The 25,600-nt window shown below is 28.0% G+C and overlaps 2 protein-coding genes across 2 annotated transcripts; one reads left to right on the top strand and one right to left on the bottom strand.

Annotated features, from left to right (window-relative positions):
- Window positions 1–1,204: 1,204 nt before the first annotated feature.
- On the bottom strand, window positions 1,205–9,006 carry LOC137806289 (uncharacterized). The gene is made up of 7 exons (XM_068606312.1): window positions 8,475–9,006; window positions 5,583–5,824; window positions 5,380–5,502; window positions 4,771–4,887; window positions 4,459–4,641; window positions 2,987–3,128; window positions 1,205–1,462 (listed from the first exon to the last, which is right to left on the bottom strand). The coding sequence occupies exons 1-7, from the start codon at window positions 8,869–8,871 to the stop codon at window positions 1,308–1,310; spliced, it is 1,359 nt and encodes a 452-aa protein (XP_068462413.1). The 5' UTR covers window positions 8,872–9,006; the 3' UTR covers window positions 1,205–1,307.
- Window positions 9,007–15,806: 6,800 nt separating this feature from the next.
- Window positions 15,807–24,184, top strand: LOC137808825 (DNA glycosylase/AP lyase ROS1-like). Its single transcript, XM_068610105.1, has 17 exons — window positions 15,807–15,888; window positions 16,700–17,518; window positions 18,508–18,598; window positions 19,140–19,584; window positions 20,231–20,310; window positions 20,411–20,495; window positions 20,599–20,690; window positions 20,833–20,901; window positions 20,991–21,027; window positions 21,099–21,181; window positions 22,013–22,345; window positions 22,805–22,847; window positions 22,918–22,975; window positions 23,058–23,137; window positions 23,217–23,282; window positions 23,358–23,472; window positions 24,069–24,184. Exons 1-17 carry the CDS (start codon window positions 15,807–15,809, stop codon window positions 24,182–24,184), a joined length of 2,694 nt encoding a protein of 897 aa, XP_068466206.1.
- The last annotated feature ends 1,416 nt before the right edge of the window (window positions 24,185–25,600 follow it).

Here is a 25,600-nt window from a genome sequence, read left to right on the forward strand (position 1 = left end):
ATTAAAACAATTTGGATAGATGAAAGGACATCAACCGAACCCAAAAAACAGCAATGTAAATGCACACGAAGATACATTATGAGCAAATCTGATTAAATTTTAAATAGTTTTAAATAAATAATTTTAAATAATCACTTATTTGATAAATACTAAAAAAGAGAGAATAAAGTGAGTTGAGAGAAAAGTGGTTTCTCCTCGTGCGAATGAGTGAATGCAAAAGTAAAAAAAGATGTGACTAGTCTATGATGAATAAGTGGAAAAAGAACAAAGATATACAAGAATTATTTTAAAAAAAGTCATAAAAAGTATATAACAAAAAAATACTTTTACTCAAAAACAGTTCTTTAAAAAAATTATCTTATAATTTGTAGAGTTTATTTTTTCATAGTTAAATTAGAGCACAAGTCAAACATGTTCTAGTTTTGATTAAGTGCTTAAATCAACAAAAATGCATATAGTTGTGTTTAATAAGATTAAAATGAGATCATATAAATACATCGTCTAATAGATGATAAGAGCACTATATATGACCAACCACTAGATAGTTAAAGACTGAAGATTAGACTATTAAATCAAATACCACAAGCTCACAAGAAATCAAAGAATATTTCGGAAAAGAGGGTCTGAAATATATTTTTATATATACCTCCATTTTATCTAAGGGAATTTTCATCTTTTCATAGTGAAATTGCCATGAGACAAAGTCTACAATGTTCCTATCAAAGTTAACATATGACACCCAAGTTGAACTAAGTCCTAGCTTCAACCAACTTGACAATATCATCAAAGTATACCCACTTTCATTCTTGTTAAGTGAAATTTGAAATTTTATAATTTTCATTAATCAAACTAGTATGATAAGTTTATATAATTTCAATTTACTTTAAAGTTTCCAATCCAAATAACATTTTTTTCTTAAAGCATTTTAAATTCTCTTTCAAAACAAATTTGCCAATTTTTCATAATTTTTTTCGAATTCAATAAACCCACCAATGATGTAATTGGGTATTAAAATTTTAAGTTCTCTTTAAAAGCCTAATTTACCCTGTCTAGCAAAAGAAGTCAAACCCGCCACAGGGTCATACCAAATTAACATATATGCATAATGGATTTTATAGTACCTATTGAAACCCTAAATCCTAAATCTTTACCCAGGTATTTTACTCTCATTTCCATAATCAGCTCTAAAAACTAGAACATTACATTTAAGAACAATTATATCATTATTTTAAATGATTATTATAGGTGGGTCATGATGGGATGAATAAAGTGAACCAAAAATATACATATGAAAGTGATGAAGGATATTACTTCAAAATATCCGTCCTGGATCTAACGATTACCGTGGATGTAGACAAACCATTATTTTTGTCAGAAATCAGTAGGCTGTCATCTTTCTTACTTTGTTGTTCTTTATCCAAAACACTTGAGCTTCCAAATATCTGCACTGATAAGCTTCCCCCTACAAAATATTGAATATCGGGAATTATCACCGTGTGACCACAATGTTGGTGCAATAACATTACAAATTCAGGAGCAAAAACTATATAATTCCTTTATTTCACGAGATTTATTTTCTCTTATTAAGATTTCGTTTTTCCTTTCAATACCAATGTATTATTTCTTTTTTAGATCAAGAAAAGTAACTCCATAACTATCGCTTACTAGCTACACATTATTCACAAGCAGCCAAACTAAACAATATGATCCTTTAGAGTTCATGAGAATGGGACCCAACATCTTGTTCCCTCGCTAGTGCCTCCTAATGTTGAAGACTCACCTTCTGCCTCCCAAACTCTCACTGTTGATGAGAACTTACTAACAGTATTAATTTTGTAATGAAAGACAGTACAAGTATAGCATAAGCACCATTTCAGAGAACCCTCCCTCTAACTTCCAATATTAAAACAAAATCTTCTACGCCTTACATTATTTCCATCATTTCTATCTACAAACTTCTCTTTTTCTCTCTTTAACTACTTTCTATTTTGTAACTAATTTCTCTACTTTCGGTTTTGTAACTACTTTCTCTCTATATTATGAACTTCCCCTTCTATTTTTCCTCCCATTTATGTTCGTTGTCTAAATCTACAAAGTACTAACTCTGACACGAAAACAACAGTGACACAAACACTTCAACAATTAATGACTTAAGTATAGGACATGGTAACACCAGTGATATATTTATATAATCAACATGATACGGCTAACTAAGAAAGATAAAAAAAACAAATCTTTTTCCTCCTTTCATTCAAGCGTAAAAGTTGGTCTTATAAAGACCTTGGAAAAAGATACATGTACGATACCTATCTCACCCTTCTAACAGAAAAGATTCTTATTTGTACCAACTAATAAAAGAAAAAAAAAACATAATCCTTCATCCAAATGGGCTTGGATATTACTTGTATGGGCCTATCATTGGATTGTGGTGGAGATGGATTCACAACATTACAAAAATTGTTATTGAGAACTAAGATTTATTGAATTCTCACTTTAAAAATAAATTTGCTAAGTTTTACAATTTTCCTAATAGTTAAAAAATAACTAGTTAAGTCTTCTTACAAAACCAAACCTCACGAAAAATTGTTATAAGCCTTACAATATTTTAAATATAAGTTATCTTCTTTAATCACTTTAACTGTTTATTATAGCACTGTCTTGAAGTGTTTAGCCAAGACTATGTGTTTGTTACTCTCTTTACTTGTGCTCAAACTGTTTCGAAGAAGTGTCTAAGCTCAAAAAAATAATTTGACACAGTAAGGAGTGTCAGACACATGTCGAAAGCATGTCTCACAAGTGTCATGTCCAAAAAGTGTCACACACAATGACAAATTCTACAGAGGTCACGGTGTTTAATGGCTCTTAGTGCATCCCATTATGTCATACCTTAGACTCACTAAAAGATATGGTCAACGAGGTAGTCATACAATAAGATAATCAGAAAATAGTAAATAATACAACTGGGACATTCAAGTCAATATCATACCTAGCACAAGGGCAGCACCAACCCATCCTGTGGGACCCCACCTTTCACCAAGAAGAAACCATGCAAAACCGGCACCCCAGACTGGCTCCAGACCATAAATTATAGCAGCTTCTGTAGCTGATACATCACACATTGCAGACATCTGCAATTGAATCTAAGAAATCTTTATGGGGAAAATGAATCTTCTCACAGAAAACCATAGCTATAAGGAAGCATGGAAAAAGAATTGACAGCTAGATGATAAATAACAAATAAATATTTTGGAAAAAGAATTACTGAGAGGATGAAGCCAAATACACAAAGGATGATAAGAAAAATCTCATACGATATTTAAAGCTAGAAAACAAAGGGGCAAAATAGTGATAAGATAATGGTAGTAACATATTAAAAAAAAATTAAGTCGCATTAATGCTCAAAGATATTCATAATAAGGATTGACTTTTTCTATTAACATTTCAAATTATGGGAGCAATTTCATAAAATATATCCTATATTAAAAAAATTAATAAACTAGTGGAGGAAACTTCCCTCAAGAGGCTCAACATGGATCCGTCATTGCACAGCAATCAGTCCCAAATAATGGCACGGAGTTGCCAACCCGAAATAAGTTGTAATAGGAAAGTTGGATGACCACTAAAATGAAGTTGAGATCATTTCCTCAAAAAAAAAAACAGAATCGTGAAACAAGGAACTATGGAAAATCAATCCTGAGTTCAAAACTGAGGCATCCATTAGAGATCATGGACACACAAGAATTCTTAAAAAGAGGAAAACCTAAGGATATTTGGTTTGCTTTTGCTTTAGTTAACTCATTTTAAGTTTGTGTTTCTATTAAGTACCCAAGCATTTGGGGAACCTACCCTTAAAAGGTAGCTATTAAGGGAGAAGGAACCAAACACCTAAATACTCTACTGAACATCCCATACTTACTCGGAGTGGAATTTAGATTCTCTGCTGGATTTTTGGTGTTGTCTCTATGCCTTCAAAATATACTGATTTTGATATTTAAAAGATTAATAGCTTTTTTGATACATCAAAATCAGTATATTTTGAAGGCATAGTAGATGAACAACACCAAAAATCCAGCCGAAAAATCTGGACTCCTCGAAGTAAGACTTGGGCACCCCATAAATCCAAGTTCCTATCATAGCACTTTTTGAGACATGATACTAATTAATAAGTACCAAAGTGTAGGGGAACCCACCCTCAAAAGCTAGCATTTAAGGTGTAGAACCAAACACTTAAATACTTTACCAGCATCCCATACTACTCAACGTGGGGCTTGGGCACCCCATAATACCCACGTTCCTTTTAGTTTCCTTTAATAATTAAAAATAAATCTTACCTATCTATTATTCTTGTTTCTAAAAGCAAATAATGAAATGGAGAAAAGAAGTGTTTTCATTGTTAAAAATAAACAAAAAATAATAATAATAAACACCCACAAAGTGAGGCAAGAATGATGACTTTACCTCAACCCACAAGCATAAACCAGTTGAAAATATCCCTGTATAAATTGCTGGTATCCATGGAAAACCAGTCATCCAGTTTCTAAGCATTTTCCACGTCCAAGAAGATGGCAAGGGAAGCTGGGAACCATTAATGTAACCTCCAAGAAGATACCATATTGCAGAAAACAAAACAACAACGCAAATCTGCATTTAAAACTTTAAAAAAGGTAAATATTGCCAAAGGTTAACCAGAAGGGACTTGTTTTCATATACACATACACACATATACAAGAAAGAGAAAAGTGACATTGCATGGACAAGTAACTAACTAACCTCATATCCAAGGAGGGGCAGAAACTTCTCCTTACTTATGCTTCTTGATATATGTTCAGTTCTTAACATATGAATGCCAAAAGACACTGCACTTAAAAAGTTCAAAAGATCTCCGACCTGCATTCAAAGCATTCCGGTAATGTTTATCCATAGTCCTTAGCCCTATATATTATTATGATAGGTTCTGAATTAAAAGTGAAAAATAGAGGGAAAGAACTAGGAGCAAGCTCCTGGAGTTATTAACTGAAACATACAAATGGGAAATAAAAAATAAATATTGGGTAAGCCAAATGCTACCTCTGCCCTACGGCTTCATCCAATCCACATGATGCGCCCCACCCCAACCACTCCCCAATCCATTCCCTTCATATTAAGGTTGTGTTCAAACACCCACTAAAATAACTCTTACCAGCTGCCAAGTATCCATTACATTAGAGCCACCTTTTCTTGCATAACAGCCTGGTCCTCTATACTTCCAATCTCATTACCCATTCTATCTCTATTTCTACTCTCCTTTCTACAAACTTGAAGTGGAGAATAATGATTTAAAGGCTTATTGTATCATAAACCTCACCATAAATGAGAATAAAAGATGAAGATCAAACTTACACATGGAGATGAACCACTGGATTCAAGCATTCCAACTCCTACGATCGACATTACGGCTCCAAACCAGGTTCTAGTTGGAACAGCTGCTCCAAGCAGGCCATCAAGTAAAGGAACCACAATAACCTGTTATTTCACCCTAATATTTAAAATACACTCATGAAGGAATGGTGACTCGCATAATATATAAAATTCAATTATCTCACAGTGAACATAGATAAAAATGATGCGCGACCAGCATCAGAGGTTTGTAGTCCAAGTGCCTGCATAAGATATCCCAGACTGACCCAGATACCCAGTTCTATGCCAGAATTTCTGGTACAAGAATCTCCCCATCCTCGCACTACAAATGGGATAAAAGGAATGGCAGAAAGAGCAAAGCGCACAAATGTGAAAGCTGCTGGATTCATAATTGCCTGGACCTCTTTGACAACTGGAATGTTACTAGCTAAAAATAAATTGACAAGGAAATAGTAAGATCATAAGATGTACAAAAGTACCAAGATCATTTCAAAAATTACATGTTTCTACACCCAAAATATCTATTAATAGCAATTTCCCCCAAAGCAATAAATGCAATGGCAAATATAAAGGTATGCATGATGCACTATACAAAGGACAAAATATAATTTGTTGAAAAATAATGCTTTACTTAGCAGTCCAAGGACATGTTTTGGTCTGTCATAATAAATCTGTTAAAAGAGAGAAAAAAAAAATAAAGGAAATGCTGAAACCCTGTAAAAAAAAAACTGCACAACAGAACTCATTTTATATAGGCTAATTGTAATAAATATAAATAGTAGTAGGAATACACAATATAATATGTCTCTAAATCAGACTCTAATAAATCTTATTCTAATAAGATATCCCTATAACTACAAGTATCCTAATTAAAGAAGAAAACAAATCATAAAATAAAATATTAAATCCTGTGAGATCATCATGAATACTAAAAAACATTCTAACATATCGTGGTATATTTCTCATATTTCTAACAAAATCAATAGGTAAAACTAATGCAATCAGTTGCTTAGCCTGTAATTTTTCTGTTTTACTTGAAGTTTCAGCTGATACTATAAACTATCTTGTGGAAATGTATAGATAGCGATAGGCAATATATTGTTGAAATAGAGTTCAGTCATAAACAATAAGAGCTTCCCAAAAAACATACAAAGTACAGTCGCAAAAACATGTAAAGCAAGATATAGAAGACTGGATTCGACTGTAGAGTTCAAAATGGATGGAAGTTAAACAGTTTTTCTTGCTATATGGCAGAAGTGACTGTTTGGCAAATAATACTTGATTATTATCCTGGAGCAATTGTTGATGCTTAAAGAATACTCAATTTTAGCTAGGAGTGATAGGTTAAAAGAATAATCAGTGTCAGTCAGGAATGGCTAGGCCCAAAGAATAGTGGTTGTGTCCAAAGAAAACTCAATTTTAGCTAGGAGTGGTTGGGTCCAAAGAATACTCGATTGTAGCCAGGAGTGAGCGTACTCCAAACAATACTCAAGGGGTGAGTCTTGAGTGACTACGAGCCCAAACAATACTCAAGGGGTTAGCCAAAAATGGCTCATACCCAAAGAATACTTGTTTGTACTTTACAGAATTAGTTTATTTAGTGAAACTCAATCTATTGATTGAGAACTCAATGTAGTATGTTTTAAGAGACGAACCAGTATAAAAATATTGTGTAATTTTCTCTTCCCTCTTTATCTCTTTTACTTTGCATAGTATCATCGTCTGTGCTAATTTAAAAGGGAGAATCATTGTGAAAACTAAGTTTGAAAAATAATTTAAAACAAGTAAATTTGTTAAGTTATAAAGTTGTGTCGGTTACATTCCATCTCAGATAAAAAGACTTTAACATATTGCTTGTCATATAAAACTATCATTTAAGTAATCACAGTCAAACGATATTCACAAAAGCTTTAAAAAAAAGATATTAGAACACAATTCAACTCTCCCTTCTTTTATTTTTCCTAATTTCTACATCTATTATATCATACAAAAAATGAAAGTTATAAAATGTGATGTATATGAAAGCTAAATTGGAAATGTGCATCTAAACTCCCTGAACTTTGGCCTTTTTGCAAACTAAAACCATCAAGATGAGTATGCCAGAAAACAGGGTGGTTTGCCCAATAATGGGTTGAGCTTGTTATCTTGACAAGAAAATGTGTTAGCTGCTTGACGGTAGATTGACCAAAATGTGCCCCCTGCTTGACCAGAAATTGACCAAAAATGGGTGGGTTGATGTATGAAAGGTCATTTTATTTGTTTTTTTAATCAGCATGTATGAAATGTGTAATGGCTACTACTCCCCCTCCTGTAGTTCTAGTCGCAACCCACCTCCTATAACAGACATAGTTAACAGGAGAGTAATAGCCATAGTGGTACATAATTCAGAACTTCTCAATATTATACAACAAAATATCCTTAAAATCAAATACATGATTCACCAGGATGTTGAGAAAATCCAATAAATACAAAAGTTGTTCCGAATCCCACTTTGAGTAGAATAAACTACTTGTGGTTGTGGTACTTAAAAGTTGAGCCTCCCTATCTTCTTTTGGGTCGGGCTATGAAACAGGAATTGTGGCTGCACGATTGTCAGTCACAACGTCAAGGTTTAAATAACTCTCGCAACCACAATTGAGGATGAAATGATCACATTTGTCCACAAAATTATGGACCACGACAAAATCACAATCTGTTGACTCTTGAGAATACCTATTTATCACTTTTTTAGTAACCATATTACTAATACGGAATATCTACCTGCCCCACAGATGACTAATACCCAATGGGGAGCCTGGCCAACCACTTCTCCCCTCCAACCACGTTTTTTCATCCACAAAACACAAACTTAGACATTAAAAAAATTAACAAAACCGCTTGTTATCTAACCTTAGAGCAACATGACATTTAAATAAATGCACTAAAACGTTAATTTTCATATCTGATAACACTCCTGAGTCTGCACATAGCTATAAGCTTACGCAAATAAAAGCATTAATCATTGGAAAATACAACAAGATATCATTTCCCAAAAACAGAGAGGTATTAGGTAAGAGAAGGAAACAAAGGAAGGTTACCGTAAATAAAAGTGATGACATTCAGCAAAATGATGTTTCTCACTTTCCTCGACGGGAACAGAATCCTCCGCCACAGATACCGCTTTCGAAACCCGAACACGGAGTTCCAACTCCGGGTTTCGCTCAAACGGTTCGGGTTTTCATCCGAACGGGTATTTTCATCCTCCGACGTGGGATCCGAATTCGAGTCTAGAATAACGGGCTTGTTCGACCCGTGACACGAACTGGATGTAACTGGCGAAGAAGTGTGGCGCGGGCTCTGGCCGTGCAGAGAGCAATCGGCGAAACGTTGCCGTTTGGCAAGGGAAGGGTAGAGAAATGAGGAATTGTGCGGAGAAGGAGTTCTAGAAGGTTCGAGGTAGAAGGGTGCAGTCCTACAGTGCGAGGGCAATGCCATGGTTGGCTTGGGTTACGACGATGACCAAGAACTGACAAAATATATATATGTGCCTTGTAACAGTGTCATGAGATCGTGATGCCACCCTTGAATCATCAATTTTCGCACCCAGAGAGAAGCAGCACGATTTTCTCTTTTGATTGCTTATGAATATAAGGTAATTGAAATTTTCAAAATATGTGTAATCAAGGGTCCATTGTAAATACCATTACTAACAAGTCATTAACATAAATTATGTGTATAGCTCTAAATAGAATAAATAAAAATTATAATTTCTAGAAAATTGTATTACTATATAATTACATTCTTATATTTTTATTTTTTTTACCATCACATGAAAAAAAAAATATTATTAAAAAAGAAAAAAATACAAAAATATGGGAACTAGACCAAAATTCATATGTTAACAAAAACGATATATATAGATAGACTATATCTATTTATAAAGAATTCTAATAACAGAGTAGCCTATTATGCGAATGAAAAGATTTTCTATGCATAAATCTTAAATTAGTCAACTTACTAGCACACGCATTTCCTTCACGAAAAAAATATGAGTAATCCTAAGATTTTTCCACAATAATTAAGACAAGTATTTAATCGATTACGAAGCATCCAATGAACATTAGTCCTAGCAGTAAACGCAACACAAACCAAAGCAGAATCACATTTCAGTCAGACATTAGTAAGCCTCATCTTTTGAGCTTCTTCCATAGCATGTATAACCCCATAAAACTTAGCAACCAGAGCAATCTGAACTTCAAAAAATGTAGAGAAAGCTCCAATAAATTCTCCCATTCTCCAACCGAAAATACCTCCACAAGTAGCAAGACCAGGATATCCCATAACAGCCCCATCAGTGTTAATTTTAACCCAGACTGGTGAAAGAAACTCCCATCTAATAGGAAGAGGGCGAAGAACTTTACCAGTACGAGTATTAATACCAAAAAAGCTTGATCATGTTGAAATCCAACATATCATTCTTCATTGAAGCTTTAGACGAATTTTTCACTAGACGAGTTAAATCTTTAATAATCGAAATAGCTCTAGAAACCTCAATCTTATCCTGAAAACGCATAATTTCTCATACACCATATCATCCAAATAGAAAAAGTTATCACAATAAGTTTAATCAATTTTACCAAAGGATTACCATCACTCTTAATAAAAGAGAGAAGATCATCCTTATTAGAGATAAATGAGAAGTAGGAAAAATTTGTCAAACCCAACTACAAATACGCAAAGCATTAGAACATTCAAAAAAAATAAATGTTGAATAAATTCCTTATGTTTTTTTATAAAGCGTATATAGAACAAATATACCGAACTTTATTTTAAATATGCTGATTTGTAGGAAGCCTCACAAAAAAAAAAACTTTCCAAAGAGAAGAGTTTTGGACTCTTATATTCTTTTAAAAAGGAATTAGATTTTTATAAATCAAATTTTAACTTTTGTTTATTTTCATAAATTTAATTTTTTTTTATTTTTTTACTCTTACACTAACTTCATAAAGTTAATTATTTTAATTTATAATATTAAATCATTTTTATTTGAACTATATAAAAAATAATTAATAATGACACACTTACTTATCATTGTAAGATTGAAATCGATAATAATACTAAGAACAAAACGAAAAATAAAAAAAATTATATTCAAGTATAAAGAATAGTAAATGAAGAAAAATAATTAAATTAACAAAAAATTAAAAACTAGTTAAAATAATTTATAATAATGAGTTAAAAAAATTATAAAAAGAAGTTATTTTATTAAATACTTATATATTATTTAGATTAGCTTATAAATTAATAAAATAAATTAACAGCTAGTTTATTAATTTATTAAATAAGTTTAATTAAAGTAGTTGAAATTTACTTTTTTATAAAAATAAAAATAAAAATAAAAACTCAACTATTTTAATTTTTTTATTGTAAGATGCAAAATACTATTTATTGAAATAATAAGTTACTCTTAAATAATACCATAGTGTTAATATTTGGTTGTAATTTGTAACTACGATGGTGAAACGGAATGCTGTGGGTTAAATTTCCTATTAGTGCATTTACTCTTTTCTTTGTTTAACGTTGCTGTCTTTTTATTATTATTGTGTTTATAAATTAGAGTAAAATATCCATATTTTATTTATTTATCCTAATATAAATATATTGAAATAATATAAAGATAAAATTTTCATAAATACTTTCACGAATAAAGCTAGAAAATTACTTCACGTGTAATTAACTAGTGAAATGTGAACTCTTACTAAAATAAAATATTTTACCTACACCACCATTAATTAATAAAAAGTTATATATTAGAACTATATTGTACTGGTATGGTCGGACAGTTATCTAGACTCGATCAATATTACAGATCATCTGATCGTTCATCTCTGATAACGAAGGTCGCGAGGTAGCACTTGATCGACCGACCCATAGAGACGAGTCATGGGTTGACCAAGTCAGCAAGACTAACCCATAATTAAAGGTTATTTAGCGCAACCTTAAACACGAATCAATCCCCTAATCCGGCCCACCAACGAAGGCTCATTAAAGTAATATAAATAGCGTAGATTCCAAAAATTAGGTACGTCATTATCTATCGTGCTCTGACAACCGAGAGTCGAGTCTTTTACTAAGTTGATCGTCGGAGTGCATTCTGCATGTACCATCCGAGCCTGTGTTCCCGAGCAACCACGACACAAGATGAGAAAAGGAGGAAAAGTGGTAAGTGAAGAGGATCGAAGGCTAAAGTGACTGACTGACAAGGTGCATCGAACAATAGTTCTCTGGACCTCAATATCCGAACAAGAACATATATATTACAATAATATAAACATTATAAATATCATTGTTGTTAGGAATTAACCTAACTAATAATCCAATTAAGTTCATTGATAATGTTCATCATGGTCTTATTTGTTTAACAAACCTTTAGCTAAAGATAGGTCTAACTATCTTAGAATTGAACTTGGTATTTTAGATTACTCAAACATCATATAAATCTTCTTGTTTCAGTTTATCATTATGTTTTAATTGATTGTATTGTTCAAACAATTGATTAAAACAACTTAATTTTGGTTATGTCTTTGTATTTTTCTATATTTCAATATTTTATATTAGTAAATTAATCGATTGGATAAGTCTGTAGTAGTTTCCTGACAATTTTTTCTTTGATTATTAATCTATTATAATACAATAACTGTCTTATATGAATTAAAATCTGTACAATTTTATTTTAATTTCAAAATTATAAAGCATTTACAAAACCTTTGTCATTCTCACCTAACTGCATACAAACCATTAATTCAAAATTAAAATTGATTGATTGCATAAAAAAATGTACACTACATTTGCATGAGCACATTATTTTAAGTTTCTTTCCAAAAGCAAAAACAAGTTCATCAAGATGTCAACGCCAACCACTCCATTAACAATAAAGTTTTCACTAGCTGATGAACCTTCCACAATGAAAAAGTTTTAATCCATTAAAACTAATAAAGTATATTTTGTATAACTTTCTTATTTTTATCTTATTTGGTATGAATTTTGAAATATGAGTTTTAAATCTTTTTCAATATTGAGAGAGTTGGTGCTTTTTCTGTTTTCAAGATCAATCTTCTTGGTTCGAGAAATTTGCGCATTCACCTAATATTCTTTTCTCATTGTATTTATGGTGATTCAAGTGACCTCATTTCAATTGTATTCTTCATTTATTTTGTTATGCTATTATTCCTACAAAGTGTTTCCAAACCCAACTAAAAACACAAGGTGTGAGTGGTGTAGTATCTTTCTCTTATAGGATTTAAGAGTGGTGTATTAGTGTTTCTTTGTATTGTTTTGTTATCCTAAATAATTTTATTTTGGTGGAAGCTTGACCGATGTAGTCAAACAACTAGATGTAGCTATTATGTAAGAGTAAACCGTTATAAAATTGTTGAGCATCTTTCCTTTTCTTTCCGATTATTTTCAATATTTTGATTATGTTTTTTTTACTATTATATTGCATTTTAACACATTAAAAGAAAGACAACTTTGATAAATCCTTTAAAGATTCACTCTAAATTTTTTTGAAATAATTCAACTCACTCTTTCTTGAACTTGACATTTAATTCTAACACTCTATTATCTCTCAGACAAAGCACTTACCCTTGTATGATATGTTTTTTTCCTTCAGCTTCTATCAAATGTAGCTACATCATGATTCATACTTTGTTGTTTTGGTTACTTAATCAGAATCATAGCATTGTTGTAAGTTTGCTCTAACAATATGTGAATCATGGATAAATGTAGGTGCAAAAATCTATTGACAAAGATTTCTTGACTTTACTGATGTTCTAGGGTCATGTAGATTAAAACATTAAGTGGTGAAAAATTGAAAGAGAATTTATTGTATTGTTAGATCATGTGTTGGGATTTAAAAGAGTGAATTAGAACTTATGTGAGAGTTTGGATAATAATATACCTTAAACTTATCTAATCTATATATTTGAGATTTGTATAATTATTAACTTTTAATTAAATTTAATCTTTTTTAATGGTTACACAAACTTTTTTTACTTCTAGTAGTAGTTTCTTTTTGATACTTTACAAAATAAAATAAACACATAAATAATGGATAAACAGTACCATTATGAGGTAGCTTAAAAGAAGTAATTACTTACTTTCTAGGTAAAATTATTTTATTATACCATAACTTCAATATAATATACATAACATATATAGTTTTTCTTTATTTTTATATAATAAATAAATTCTCATAAAATAAATTAATAATATATATACGCTTTTATTTAAAAAAATATTATAAAACAACAATAAAAAGTGTGTCACAAATAAGATAGTGCCTTTCCTTAATTAACATAATAACTTTAATTTTATTTTATTCATAATTTTTTTTAATCTCATTTAAAAAAACACTTAAAATCTACTACCATATTATTATATGTTTTAACCTTAATCTATAAATATAATCATAAAAAGACTAATAATGATATATATAGTATTATTGATATTTGGTTTTTGAGTTTTCAATAATATATGATTAGTATTATTTATTTGTTTATTTATTTATTTTTGTGTTATAGTCAGTATCAAAATTATATTATGGTAAAAAAAGAAAACAACATTGATGTTGTTTTTATTAATTCACAATTTTAAAATAAAAATTGATTAGAAGTGATGTGAATTAATAATTCTGGATTTTTAAAGTTAGTTGAAAAAATATTTTTAAGTCTTCACATAAGTTAGGTTGGATCATACATACTTCATATATAAATACAACCCAATTAAATTAATTTAAATATAACTGAATAGGTTTAACTTAAGATTCAAAAATATGTATTTAAATAAGAAATAAATTTATTAAAAAAATTAAAGTAATATAAATTTAAATAATTATGAATTTTTTATTGAAAATTTGGATTTTTATCATTTAATTAGAACTTATCAGATTAATCTTTACAGATTAAAAAAATATATTTGATATATAAAAAATATCTTTATTAAAAGGCAAAATAATGTCATTTAATAGAAAAGTAATTTGTTGATGCCAAAAGATATTTAGAGATCCTATCATATTTAAAGTTTTAAATTTTACTTATTTAATTCAATAATTAAAATATCTAAAATTAATCTTAATTTTAAGTTTAATATTTTTTTAAAGAAAATGTAACAGCTGAAAACATTGATAATAATAAATTTGTAATGTTTATTTGTTTAACCATGTTCACGTACTCTCCTATGGGTATTTTATTTTGTAAGGAGGTTTAGATATATTTATCTTAAAAAACTAAATTATTTAACATAATAATCTAAATTTAAAAATTTATTATTTTTATTAATTACTAATGAAAGGAACTTCACAAACAAACAAAATGTAACAGACTTATAACTTACCACATAAAAAAAAAACTTGTATAATTTAGTGGTCTTATTCCATTTTGTTAAAAAAATAGTAAAATATATTTTAAATAATTTATCTTTTTTTTATAAACTTCTAATTGTAATATTTCACAGTAGCTCAGATATAAGAGAAATTTCCTATTTGGTACACTTCTTTTATAAAAATTACTTTTTAAGTATGACTATTTCTTTTACATATAAGCTATTTCAATCAATTTTTATTTATTTATTTTATATTTTTACTTTCAACAAAAAATAAAAAAAATATATATTAAAAAAATATATAATTTTTTATTTGAAATATTTAATAATAAATCAAATTATTTTTTATTTTAAAAAATAAAAACATATAATCGTATGGATATGCATATTTTGCCTAGTACTAAATATCACAAACTAAAAGTACTGAACTAATCAAAATTAAATTATTAAATTAACTAAATTTGAAGAACTTCTGTCTCTTAATTAAATCATTCTGGGATCAATGATATCACTTTAAATATAAAATAAACATTATTAATTTTTATTAAATGTATAACCAAAAAGAAGAATTTTTAAAATATATTAATAATAATTCACAATTATTATCATATTTGAAAAGATACAAATTATTATTATAATATTAAATATTAAAATTTAAACTGAAATATTATGATTTCAACAAATTCTCTGATTTATCCTTTAATTAAACAAAATAAAATTAGTATCAATAATTCGATAAAAATACTTCATGTTTAATTTAAGACTGCGCTGTTATACTTAAATTTATAAGTATATATTTAAATTAAAATAGTTATTATAGTATTGAGAAAGATACAAAATTAATAATTATTATAATATTAGAAGAAATATAAATTAATAATAAATATTATTATAATATAATACTAGAACTATAACCTTAACCAACTCTCTAATTATTCTGTCTAATAAAATAACTAACTGATATTAAAAGTTACATATAATTTCATGTGGAGTTTCTCTACACTATTCTAATGGAATCAGCTAGTAACAAACCTGAAGAACATTAGAAAATGATGAACAATATTGAACACAAAGATGCATCTACAGAGATCCCTGCAATGTCTAAAGTCACTGGGCAATCTACTGCTACAGGTATTTGTTTTCTGTTGAATTCAACGAAAAATATCAAATTTTTTAGAGTGATATTCATGAATTGTATTTCTGATAAACTCAGTGAAAAAGATCAAATTTTTAGAGTGATTCATGAATTGTTCTGGTTAAATTCAATATTTTTTTTTATCATATTTGGAGGATAGAGGGGAACAAATAGAAATTGGTGTGCTAGAGTGTTCTTCAATTTTTAATTTTTGATAGTTTAACAGTAAATTTTATTATCTTTTTATAAAAATGGAAGCTGAAAAATTTAGGTCTAATTAAACTGGTTCTGTAATTGATCATACCAACATATTATAGCTGAATATTTAATGATAATATTGAGCTTAAAATGTAATTAACTTATTTTTTTTAATAGAGTGAAATTTGGAAACATAAAAAATTTGTCATCTTTAATAGGAGAGTGACAGATGCAGTGGAAGTGTTTGCTTTGACTAAATAAAGGTTTAGTCTTGTATTTACGCAAAGTCCAGTGGTACTCCTTTTCCTTACTTAAATTGGGTTTTGAATCCTTTGGTCTGTATGAGGATGATTTGTTAATGTTTTTTTTGTATTCTGGTAGGCCATTCTAGCTAGGAGAATGATAATGGTATTTATGTATAAGAGTTGGATCACCCTGAAGTGATTTCCATTTATTGATTTTTTATTACTGAAAAAAAAAAAACTTTACGTAACTTCAATCTACTTGTTGCTTGTTGACTTTTTTTAGGGTATTTGGTTTAATTAACACAATTTTGTGCTTCACAATGTTCATATAATCTTAAAGTATTAATTTTTTTTTTCTATGAAGGTGATGAAGTTGAATTTGATTTACCCTCCTCTTCCAAGAAAAGAAAAAACAGGGAAGAGACTAATGATCAATTGCCCAGAAAAGCTCAGAAGAAGATATATAGGCCTAAAGTGTTCTCTCAAATACCTAATAGAACAAAAAAATCTCAGGCCAAAAGCAGCACTCCAAAACCTTCAACCCCAAAACAAAGAACTCCAAAACAAAGAAAGAGTCATGTAAAAAGGGGTGCTTCTTGTGAGAGGCAACTGTTCAATGAAGATTCTTCAACTGCTAGCAATGAATTAGGCATTGAATACAATTCAATGCAAAGTTATCACAAAGTGTCAACCTTGTCAAGTGTATGTCTACTACAAGAGAAGCAAATTGGACCAAATTTTCCATTATTGTTCAAGAAGAAAAGAGTTGTGAGAAGAAGATTGTGTTTGCAACATTTCTTGACCCCTTTTGCAAAAAGAATGAGATCAAAGAGTTTCATTAGAAAGAGAAGACATTGGATGAATTTCAGTGTAGAAGGTTGCACTTTCAAGTGCAAAAAGTTGATATCTAGAATCAAGAAGATTCGTTCTTTGATGGAAAAAGATAAAAGGACCAAAGAGCTTGTTTTGTACAAAGGATTAGGAGAATTGGTTCCTTACAAAAGGTCATCCATACATGTTGATGTTTTACTTGATGAAGAGACATTAAGAGTGTGGAACTTGCTAAAAGAGGAAAAAGGACATGATGAGTATGATGAGATGAAGAAAAAATATTGGGAGAATATTAGAAAAATATATAAATTCAAGGTTGAATCATTCATGGATCACATGCATGTCCTCCAAGGTATGTTTTTGTTTATGTTGTTTTGATTTCATATTTCATCCTACTAATTTTTATTTATTTCAAAATTAAATGAAAATCTAAAACAATCTTTTTAGTCTTAATTAATTAGATATCAATTTTCATGCGTTTTTTTTTTCATAGAAAACTAAAATACCATTTTTAAATTGGTGAAAGATATAAAAAGAACCCATTTGTGTCACAAACTGAGTTTGTTAAAAGCTAAGCTAAAATATAGAAACTAAACATATTATTTAACAAACCTTCAAGCTCCCTAGTTCATAGGAAACCACAAAATTTTTATAGGTGTTAACTATTTATTGTTATTAAAGATGTGTTTTTTAGGAATGAAATTTGTTAACTATTTTTCAAAATATTTATAAGAACTATCATATATTTTTTTGCATATATATCTCAAAATTATATATATATATATATATATATATATATAAATCATAACGGATTTAAATTGTTATTAAAACATTATTGGCTTAATAAGAAGTTGAATAATTATATTTTTTGAAGAGTTACTTTTAATAATTTAATATTAACTCGAGATACTGTTTGGAAAGTATTAATTTTGTAGTTAGACTACAAATTTGTAAAGTATTTGGATTGATGACTTTTTGTTTATTTTTTTTTCAAAATTTACATTGAAATTTTTATTTGTTTTGTTATATTTTAGGATTATATAAATGAAGATGTGTTTCACGCAGCCTAAGTTCAAAATATAATATTATTTTCCTCTTATTAGTTATAGTAAATTTGAGTTGTTGAAATCGTATATACGTATTTTTTTTTTCTGTTATTATTTGCACACTGATTGTTTGTTTGTTGGTAAAAAAAAATTATTGTTCAATTGAAAAGAATGTTTTTTTCCTAATTGTTTGTGACGTGAAAAAACTAATACATCGCAAATTTGAAATATAAATCATGTTTCTTATATATTTCTTTTGTTTTTGGCAAATGGTTGTTGGTGATGAATTTTGTAGGAGATAGACGTTTTTTGCCATGGAAAGGTTCAGTTTTGGATTCTGTGGTTGGAGTCTTCTTAACTCAAAATGTGGCTGATTATTTGTCCAGGTAAAATTAATTATTTTTATGCTTTTGTATGTGTTTCTAATAAGTTTGTTTTAAAAATAAGAAGTAATTTAATGTTTTTTATTTTCTTATAAGTTTTTTATTAAACAAGTATTTTTTAAACCATCACTTATTTAATAATAAATACATATGAATTACTTCTTACTTTTTTTTTAAATGAGACAACTATTTATTTTTTAAATAAAGAGATTAGTCAAACACAAAAAGGTAGACCTTTATTTCCTTAAAAATATTTTTTTTTTAAATATAGACATTAAAAAACTCACTTAAATCCTTATCTCCATCTTAATTTAAATCACATATTTATATTACATATGTTAAAATATTGAGTTGAAAAAAATGTTATTTTAAAAACTATACATTAATATACATAAGTTAAATAGTGATGTGACATAATATAATTTAAAAAATTTTAATTTAAACAAAATAATTTTTTCTCTAATTATAATATATGTATAGCTATCAACATATCAATGTTCTATCAATAAAATCATTTGTTAAGTGCTTATCATCATTTTTACAGTTCTGCCTACATGACCCTTGCTTCAAAGTTTCCTCTGAAAAAAGAAGAAGCAGTTGTTTGCAATACGAAATCTGAGAAAGAAATGAAGGAAAACAAAGAAAATGAAGGTGAAAAAGTGAATGAATCAGACTCTAACAAAGTTGATGAAAAGGGAAGAACAAAGGGTTGTGGTTTAGGAGGTGAAGAAAGAGATGATGTTGAAGTGGTTGTTGATGAGAAAAAATCAAATGGAAAGAAAAACAAAAATCAAGAGGAAAAGGAGAAGTTGATGGAAAGAAAGAGAGAATATTGGGATACATTAAGAAAAATATTTACTAAAAGTTTTCGAAGTGAAGAAGACATGGATTCTGTGGATTGGGAAGGAGTCAGAGTTGCAAAAGCAAGTAAAGTTGCTGAAACTATCTCAGCTAGAGGTCAACATAATATTATTGGAGGAAGAATACAGGTACACAATTATTTCCTTATTATTATTATTTATTTAATTTCTCTTTCTTATTAACAAATATTAGTTATATCAAACACATTATTTCATTCTACTATTTAGCTGTAAATGTTGTTGGAGAATATTTTATTGTATATAAGTGGATGCAAACTTCATCTTATAAGAGTGGGGCTTAAAGTCCACATCATAATATGATATCAGAGTTATTTAAAGTCTATCATAGTGATTTGTTAAGCTTATCAAGTCACCCGTTATCGAGTCATTATCAAATCATCCATAATAGGTTGTACTTCACACGAACTATCATAATAAGTGTCATTTTATGAGATTGAGTTAGGCTAGTCCACTTCATAATAAATGTCATTTTAAATTTGTTGCCAATTTATCTCAATAGTTTTATTTTAAATGTTGTTATAGAGATAAAAACATCTCTTATTATATATCATAGTGTATAACTAAATGTAAAATCTTATTTTATAAATAAATTTTGTAACTCAATTTTATCAAATTAACTTATAAATTAAGATTACATCCATTCATATATTATTTATTTATATATTATTGAAATATTTTTATTTTTAGTTAAGGTGACATCTTTCACATTAATTTATTACTAAAATAATTATTTTGTTATAAATTATTTGTACAGAATTTACTTAAGAGTCTGAAGGAGTCCAATGAAAGCTTAAACTTGGAATGGTTAAGATATGCTCCACCAAAAGAAGTAAAGTAAGTTTAAAGCACTTATTTAATTTGTTAATTATGATTATGAATTTATTAATTATAAAAATAATTAAGTTTTTATAATAATCATTTTTTCCTATCATAGGGAATATCTATTGACCATACATGGATTGGGATTGAAAAGTGTAGAATGCATACGACTTTTAACCCTCCATCACAGTGCTTTTCCGGTAATATTTTTTTTTTATAAAATACAATTTAATTATTTTTAAATTGTATATAAAAACTGTTTTCATAACATAATTTTTTTTATTTTTATTTTTTAATATTAAGGTGGACATAAACGTTGCAAGAATCGTTGTACGTTTAGGATGGGTTCCAATTCAACCATTGCCAGAATCTATTCAAATACATAATTTAGAGATGTAAGTCTTCATCATTTTTTATTTTTTTATTTTTTATTATTATTTATTTATTTATTTTATTGGCAAAGTCTTCATCATTCAACTTTTATTATTTCATCAATATTTATTTCCTACATTAATTTAATTTCTTCTTCTCTTTTAGGTTTCCTGATTCTAATAAAATTCAACAATACCTTTGGCCACGATTATGCACTCTTGATCCGCGACAATTGTAATCATGCCATCTTAATTTAGTACATTTCTCAAACAATTTTCCTTAATTATTTTTTATTTAATGACTTTTTTTCTTTTCTTTAACAGGTATGAATTGCACTATCAGCTCATAACTTTTGGAAAGGTAAATATATGATTATTATTTTACATTTGTTTTTTCATTTTATTTATAAGATTATTTAAAATTATTTTCAGGTTTTTTGTACAAAACAAAAGCCAAATTGCAATGCTTGTCCACTAAAGGCTGATTGTAAATATTATGCAAGTGCTTTTCTAAGGTATGTGTTGCATTAAAATATGTGTTGCAAATACTTTTATTACATACAACGGTACCAAATCGTAATTTATATACTCTAATTAGAAGCTTGTTAGTGTTAGTGTTTTTTATAAAGTTTTTCCTTAAATATGTATTGATAGGTTTGTCAGCTATTAGACATTTCTCTTAAATGGCATGTTGGTGTCAGATAATCGTATCGGACACCGACACTCGCATTAAACTTGTAGGACATGTATTTATGAAGTGTCCAATTCAAAAAATATTTGTTAGATTTCTGAAAATTCTAGTATGGTTCTAACATAATTTTAAAAAGGAAAAATACATTAATCTTCTAAAAACTCAAACTTATTGTATAAATTTTTATTATGATTATTAAAATAAGAAACAAATCATTTTGAACTAGTCATGAAAAACATCTTTCTGCTCCAAAAAATAATCTGAAACATACTTGTGCACATAAATATTTATTGTCAATTTATATAATTCATAATTATATAATATATAGATTCGTGTCCTCGTGTCCTACATTTTAGAGATTATACGTATCTTCGTGTCCTACATTTTAGAGATTATACGTATCTTCGTGTCCGTGTCGTATCCGTGTGAGTGTCTGTGCTACATAGTTTGTCAGACTCTTCAACTACTCAAGAGATCTAAATTTTAAATAATATAATTATTTGATTCTGTTAGAGATTTTACGTCGACTAAAGATTAGGACATTTCATAGTATATAAGTGGATGTAAACCTCATCTTATAGATCGATTTTATGAGATTGAGTTAGGTTTAAAGTTCAATTCTTAATAGATATATTAATACATACTGAATATGCAGAGCAAAATTTGCATTGCCTGGATCAAAGGTGGATGAGGATAAGATTGAACCACAATTGGCTTTACCTGAATCAACAACAAGTTTGGTTTATGAGGCAAAGACATGTGAGCCTATCATTGAGTTGCCAGCATCACCAGAAGCAGAAGAATATGTGGAAGATTGTAACGACATTGAAGACATTCCAACTATCACTCTCAACCACCAAACTAAAGATTATTATGCAGAATCTAATGACGATATCAGTCTATCAACTGCTATAGTAACATCTCAACCAGATAATATTCCTATGCCAAAAATGAAAGATGTTAGTCGCTTAAAGACTGAGCGTTTAGCGTAAGTTTCTCGGTATTAAATATGTTTTTCGTATATGTAATGCAAAATTGATTTTTATGTATACATTTCACGTTTAAAAAATCCATTCTAATAGTTTTTTTATTACAAATACTCAGAAACTTTAAAGTTTGGACTAAAACAAAAAACAATTTCATTATAATTTGGGATGAAAAATAATTTAACCTTTTAATCTAAATAAATTATTATCTAATAATAATTTTTTTGTTTTTTTTTGGGTTGATGTAATTATTTTTGTTGGAATTCTGTATCTTGATTTGGTAGGTTTATGGTTAATGTGTTGTAATGTCTGGTGAATCATTAGCTGGTTGGGTGTTAAGAAACTTGTTTTGGATATTTTGTATAAGGGTTGAAACATTCTGAAGTGTCTCATTTTATTTTATTAATTCTTTGCTGATAAAAAAAAATCTAATAATAATTTTTTAAATTTTCATTATGCAGTTATGTGCTTCCGGATAATCATCCTTTGCTGTCACTGATGCAGGTTTGTTTTCTTATTCTGAAACAAATAAACTTGATATAGATTTTTAATTAACAAAAGAAATTGTGTGCAGTGTATAACCAGAGAAGCAGATGATCCTTCTCCTTACCTTCTGATATTATGGGACAGAGGTATATGTATATATAGATATGAAATTATTTTGTATGTCATAAATGTTTATTTTGTATTGAAATATTAGTTTTTTTTTTACAGATGAAGTAGAAGATTCATGTGAGTCATCAGATATATTGGGTGAGAAAGAAAATAGACTTACAGTAGCTGGAACTCTTATGGTAATGGTAACTAAATTCACTTAATTTTAAAAATATATTTTAAAAATTAAGAAATTGTGTTTAATGATTTATTAAACAGATACCATGTAGAACTGCTATGAGAGGTCGTTTTCCACTTAATGGAACATACTTCCAAGTTAATGAGGTAAGAATTTGATTGAGTGTTTTTATAAACAATAGTTATGTGTATATTTTAGGGTTTGTTATTGTTATGTTTCAGGTCTTTGCTGATTATGCTTCAATGGTGCATCCCATGAAAGTACCTAGAAAATGGTTATGGAACTTAGAGAATCGAACAGTTTATTTTGGAACTACTGTATCATCAATTATGAGAGGTAATCAAATACATTATAAGAAAGATCACATATATGTTAATAAATCACAATTAAAAAATTTTTTTTTTTACTGAAATGTAAATTTCAAACGAATTGATGAAAATTTTTTACATTTGTAAATTTAACAACTGAGCAATAAAAGATATCAGTTTACAACTGTAAAAATTGTTCAATCTCTTTATTTGAAATTTACTAATAAAAAAAATATTTTTTTAATCTAGTGAAGAGTTGTCAATATCAATACTTTATATTATGTAACAAAAATGTTAGTTTATAAAAATCCTAAACCCTAAACTGAAAATACATCTAATTTATAAATGTGATTGATACAATGTAATTACAAAATTGTTCCATTTTAATAAATTTCTCTTTAGTGGTAATCTAGTATAAAGTTATCAGCATATCATCATTTATCTAATGTAAATTGTATTGTTTATGATGATTATAATTTTTTATTTATTTTTAAATATAGGTTTGTCCATGCCTCAAATTCAGAATTGTTTTTGGAATGGTAAGAAATTATTTAATTATTGATATGATCAAATGTAATTATATATGATACTCTTGTTGAAAATATAGTTTTGTGAATTTTGCAGGTTTTGTTTGTGTGAGAGCATTTGATGTAAAGACAAGAGCTCCTAGACCTATATCCGAGATGTTGCATCGTAACACAACTTTTAAACTTGGAAAAGACAAAGAAATAAAGAAATAATTTTTCTTTTGTATAAATGAGAAAAGTTTTGTATGATTGATTCTATTATAAAATATATAGTGTATATGCAGTATTAATTTCACATTTTAGATAGTTTATTTAAGTGTATTATAATTATAAAGATATTTGTAAAATCAAAGAATAATTTAATATGAACTACAATAAATAACTTTAAACTACCTCTATATATTTATATAAACAATATATTAAAATTAATTAAATAATGCATACTATTTTATCAATCATTTAAATTTATAATTTTAATATATTTAGTACTTTTAAATCCAGTTATAAAAAATTATATTTAATTGATTTAAATAAATATTATGAAATAAAATATTATATGGTAATATATATCGATTTTTTTATTTAAAATATATTTTATAAATAAATTTAAAGAAATAATAAGTTTTATTAATTACTTTAATTTAATTTATTACTAATTTTTAATATACGGAACACTTTTATTTGTTTTGATGGAGATAATAGGGGTTGATGTTATGAAATGAAAGTTAGTATAAATGAATATGGAAGAAAAAAAATGGTTCAGAATTGTTTTAATAGGATCGAATTTTCTATCATCATATATTGAATCGTATGATCTTTATTTTTTTAGTAATACAATTTTTATTCAAGCTATACGTCATAATTTTTATTTCATCTATACCTCATACAATTTTTATTTAATCTAATAGTTATATAATTTTAATTTTTAGCAGTTGAATTTTATTTAATCTTTACAATCATATCATCTTTATGTTTTATCTTAATACTTTGAAATCACTTATTTCATTTTCTAGTGGTACTACTTTATAGATATTACTTTTAGTTTTGTTAATTTATATAATTTAAAATTATATGGATAAAAATAAATTCAAAGGGATATTTATACTAATTTTTAAAAAGTTAAGGGTAGAAACTGGAAAGTAAAGGTTGTTCAACCAAATAAATAATTTAAATAACTTTTTATTTAAGCTGACAGAAAATATAAATTGAATTGAGCCAACGTATACAACTAGTCAGTTTTTAATTTTTTATTTTGAAAAGAAATATAAAATAATAAAAAATAAAATAGTCAAAATTGGAAAAGGAATAGGTTTAGATTGCACAGAAAAATTATGCTGGTTTAGATCACAAATGATCTACATTCAGTCTTAGTTATTCAACCTTTAAATGCCTCGAATCCACTATCTTCAAATGTTTGTAGAAGCATTTATAATAGGAAAGGAAGAACAAGACAACAAAACAACCATAAGATCAATTATTAAAGACACTCTAGGAAGATACAAACCTAATAAACTCTTGATCACATAAGATGATATACACTGAAAACCTCAACAACTCATAAAAGAAAAAAAAGTACTAGAGATTTATCACAACAAAAGTCGTTCAGAAGTAATTTCAGCACAACACAAC

The sequence above is a fragment of the Phaseolus vulgaris genome, chromosome 3, assembly GCF_000499845.2.
Source record: "Phaseolus vulgaris cultivar G19833 chromosome 3, P. vulgaris v2.0, whole genome shotgun sequence".
NCBI classification, from domain to species: Eukaryota; Viridiplantae; Streptophyta; class Magnoliopsida; order Fabales; family Fabaceae; genus Phaseolus; species Phaseolus vulgaris.

Excerpts from the sequence above, each read along its gene's own strand:
- LOC137806289 (XM_068606312.1), bottom strand. The coding sequence starts at position 8,871 with ATGGCATTGCCCTCGCACTGTAGGACTGCACCCTTCTACCTCGAACCT. Across the intron at positions 5,825-8,474 it reads TGTCATCACTTTTATTTACG|CTAGTAACATTCCAGTTGTC; the intron begins GTAACCTTCCTT and ends ATTTATTTTTAG. Across the intron at positions 1,463-2,986 it reads TGGTGCTGCCCTTGTGCTAG|GGGGAAGCTTATCAGTGCAG; the intron begins GTATGATATTGA and ends AATATTTTGTAG.
- LOC137808825 (XM_068610105.1), top strand. The coding sequence starts at position 15,807 with ATGATGAACAATATTGAACACAAAGATGCATCTACAGAGATCCCTGCA. Across the intron at positions 21,182-22,012 it reads TATGCAAGTGCTTTTCTAAG|AGCAAAATTTGCATTGCCTG; the intron begins GTATGTGTTGCA and ends CTGAATATGCAG. Across the intron at positions 22,346-22,804 it reads TTAAAGACTGAGCGTTTAGC|TTATGTGCTTCCGGATAATC; the intron begins GTAAGTTTCTCG and ends TTCATTATGCAG.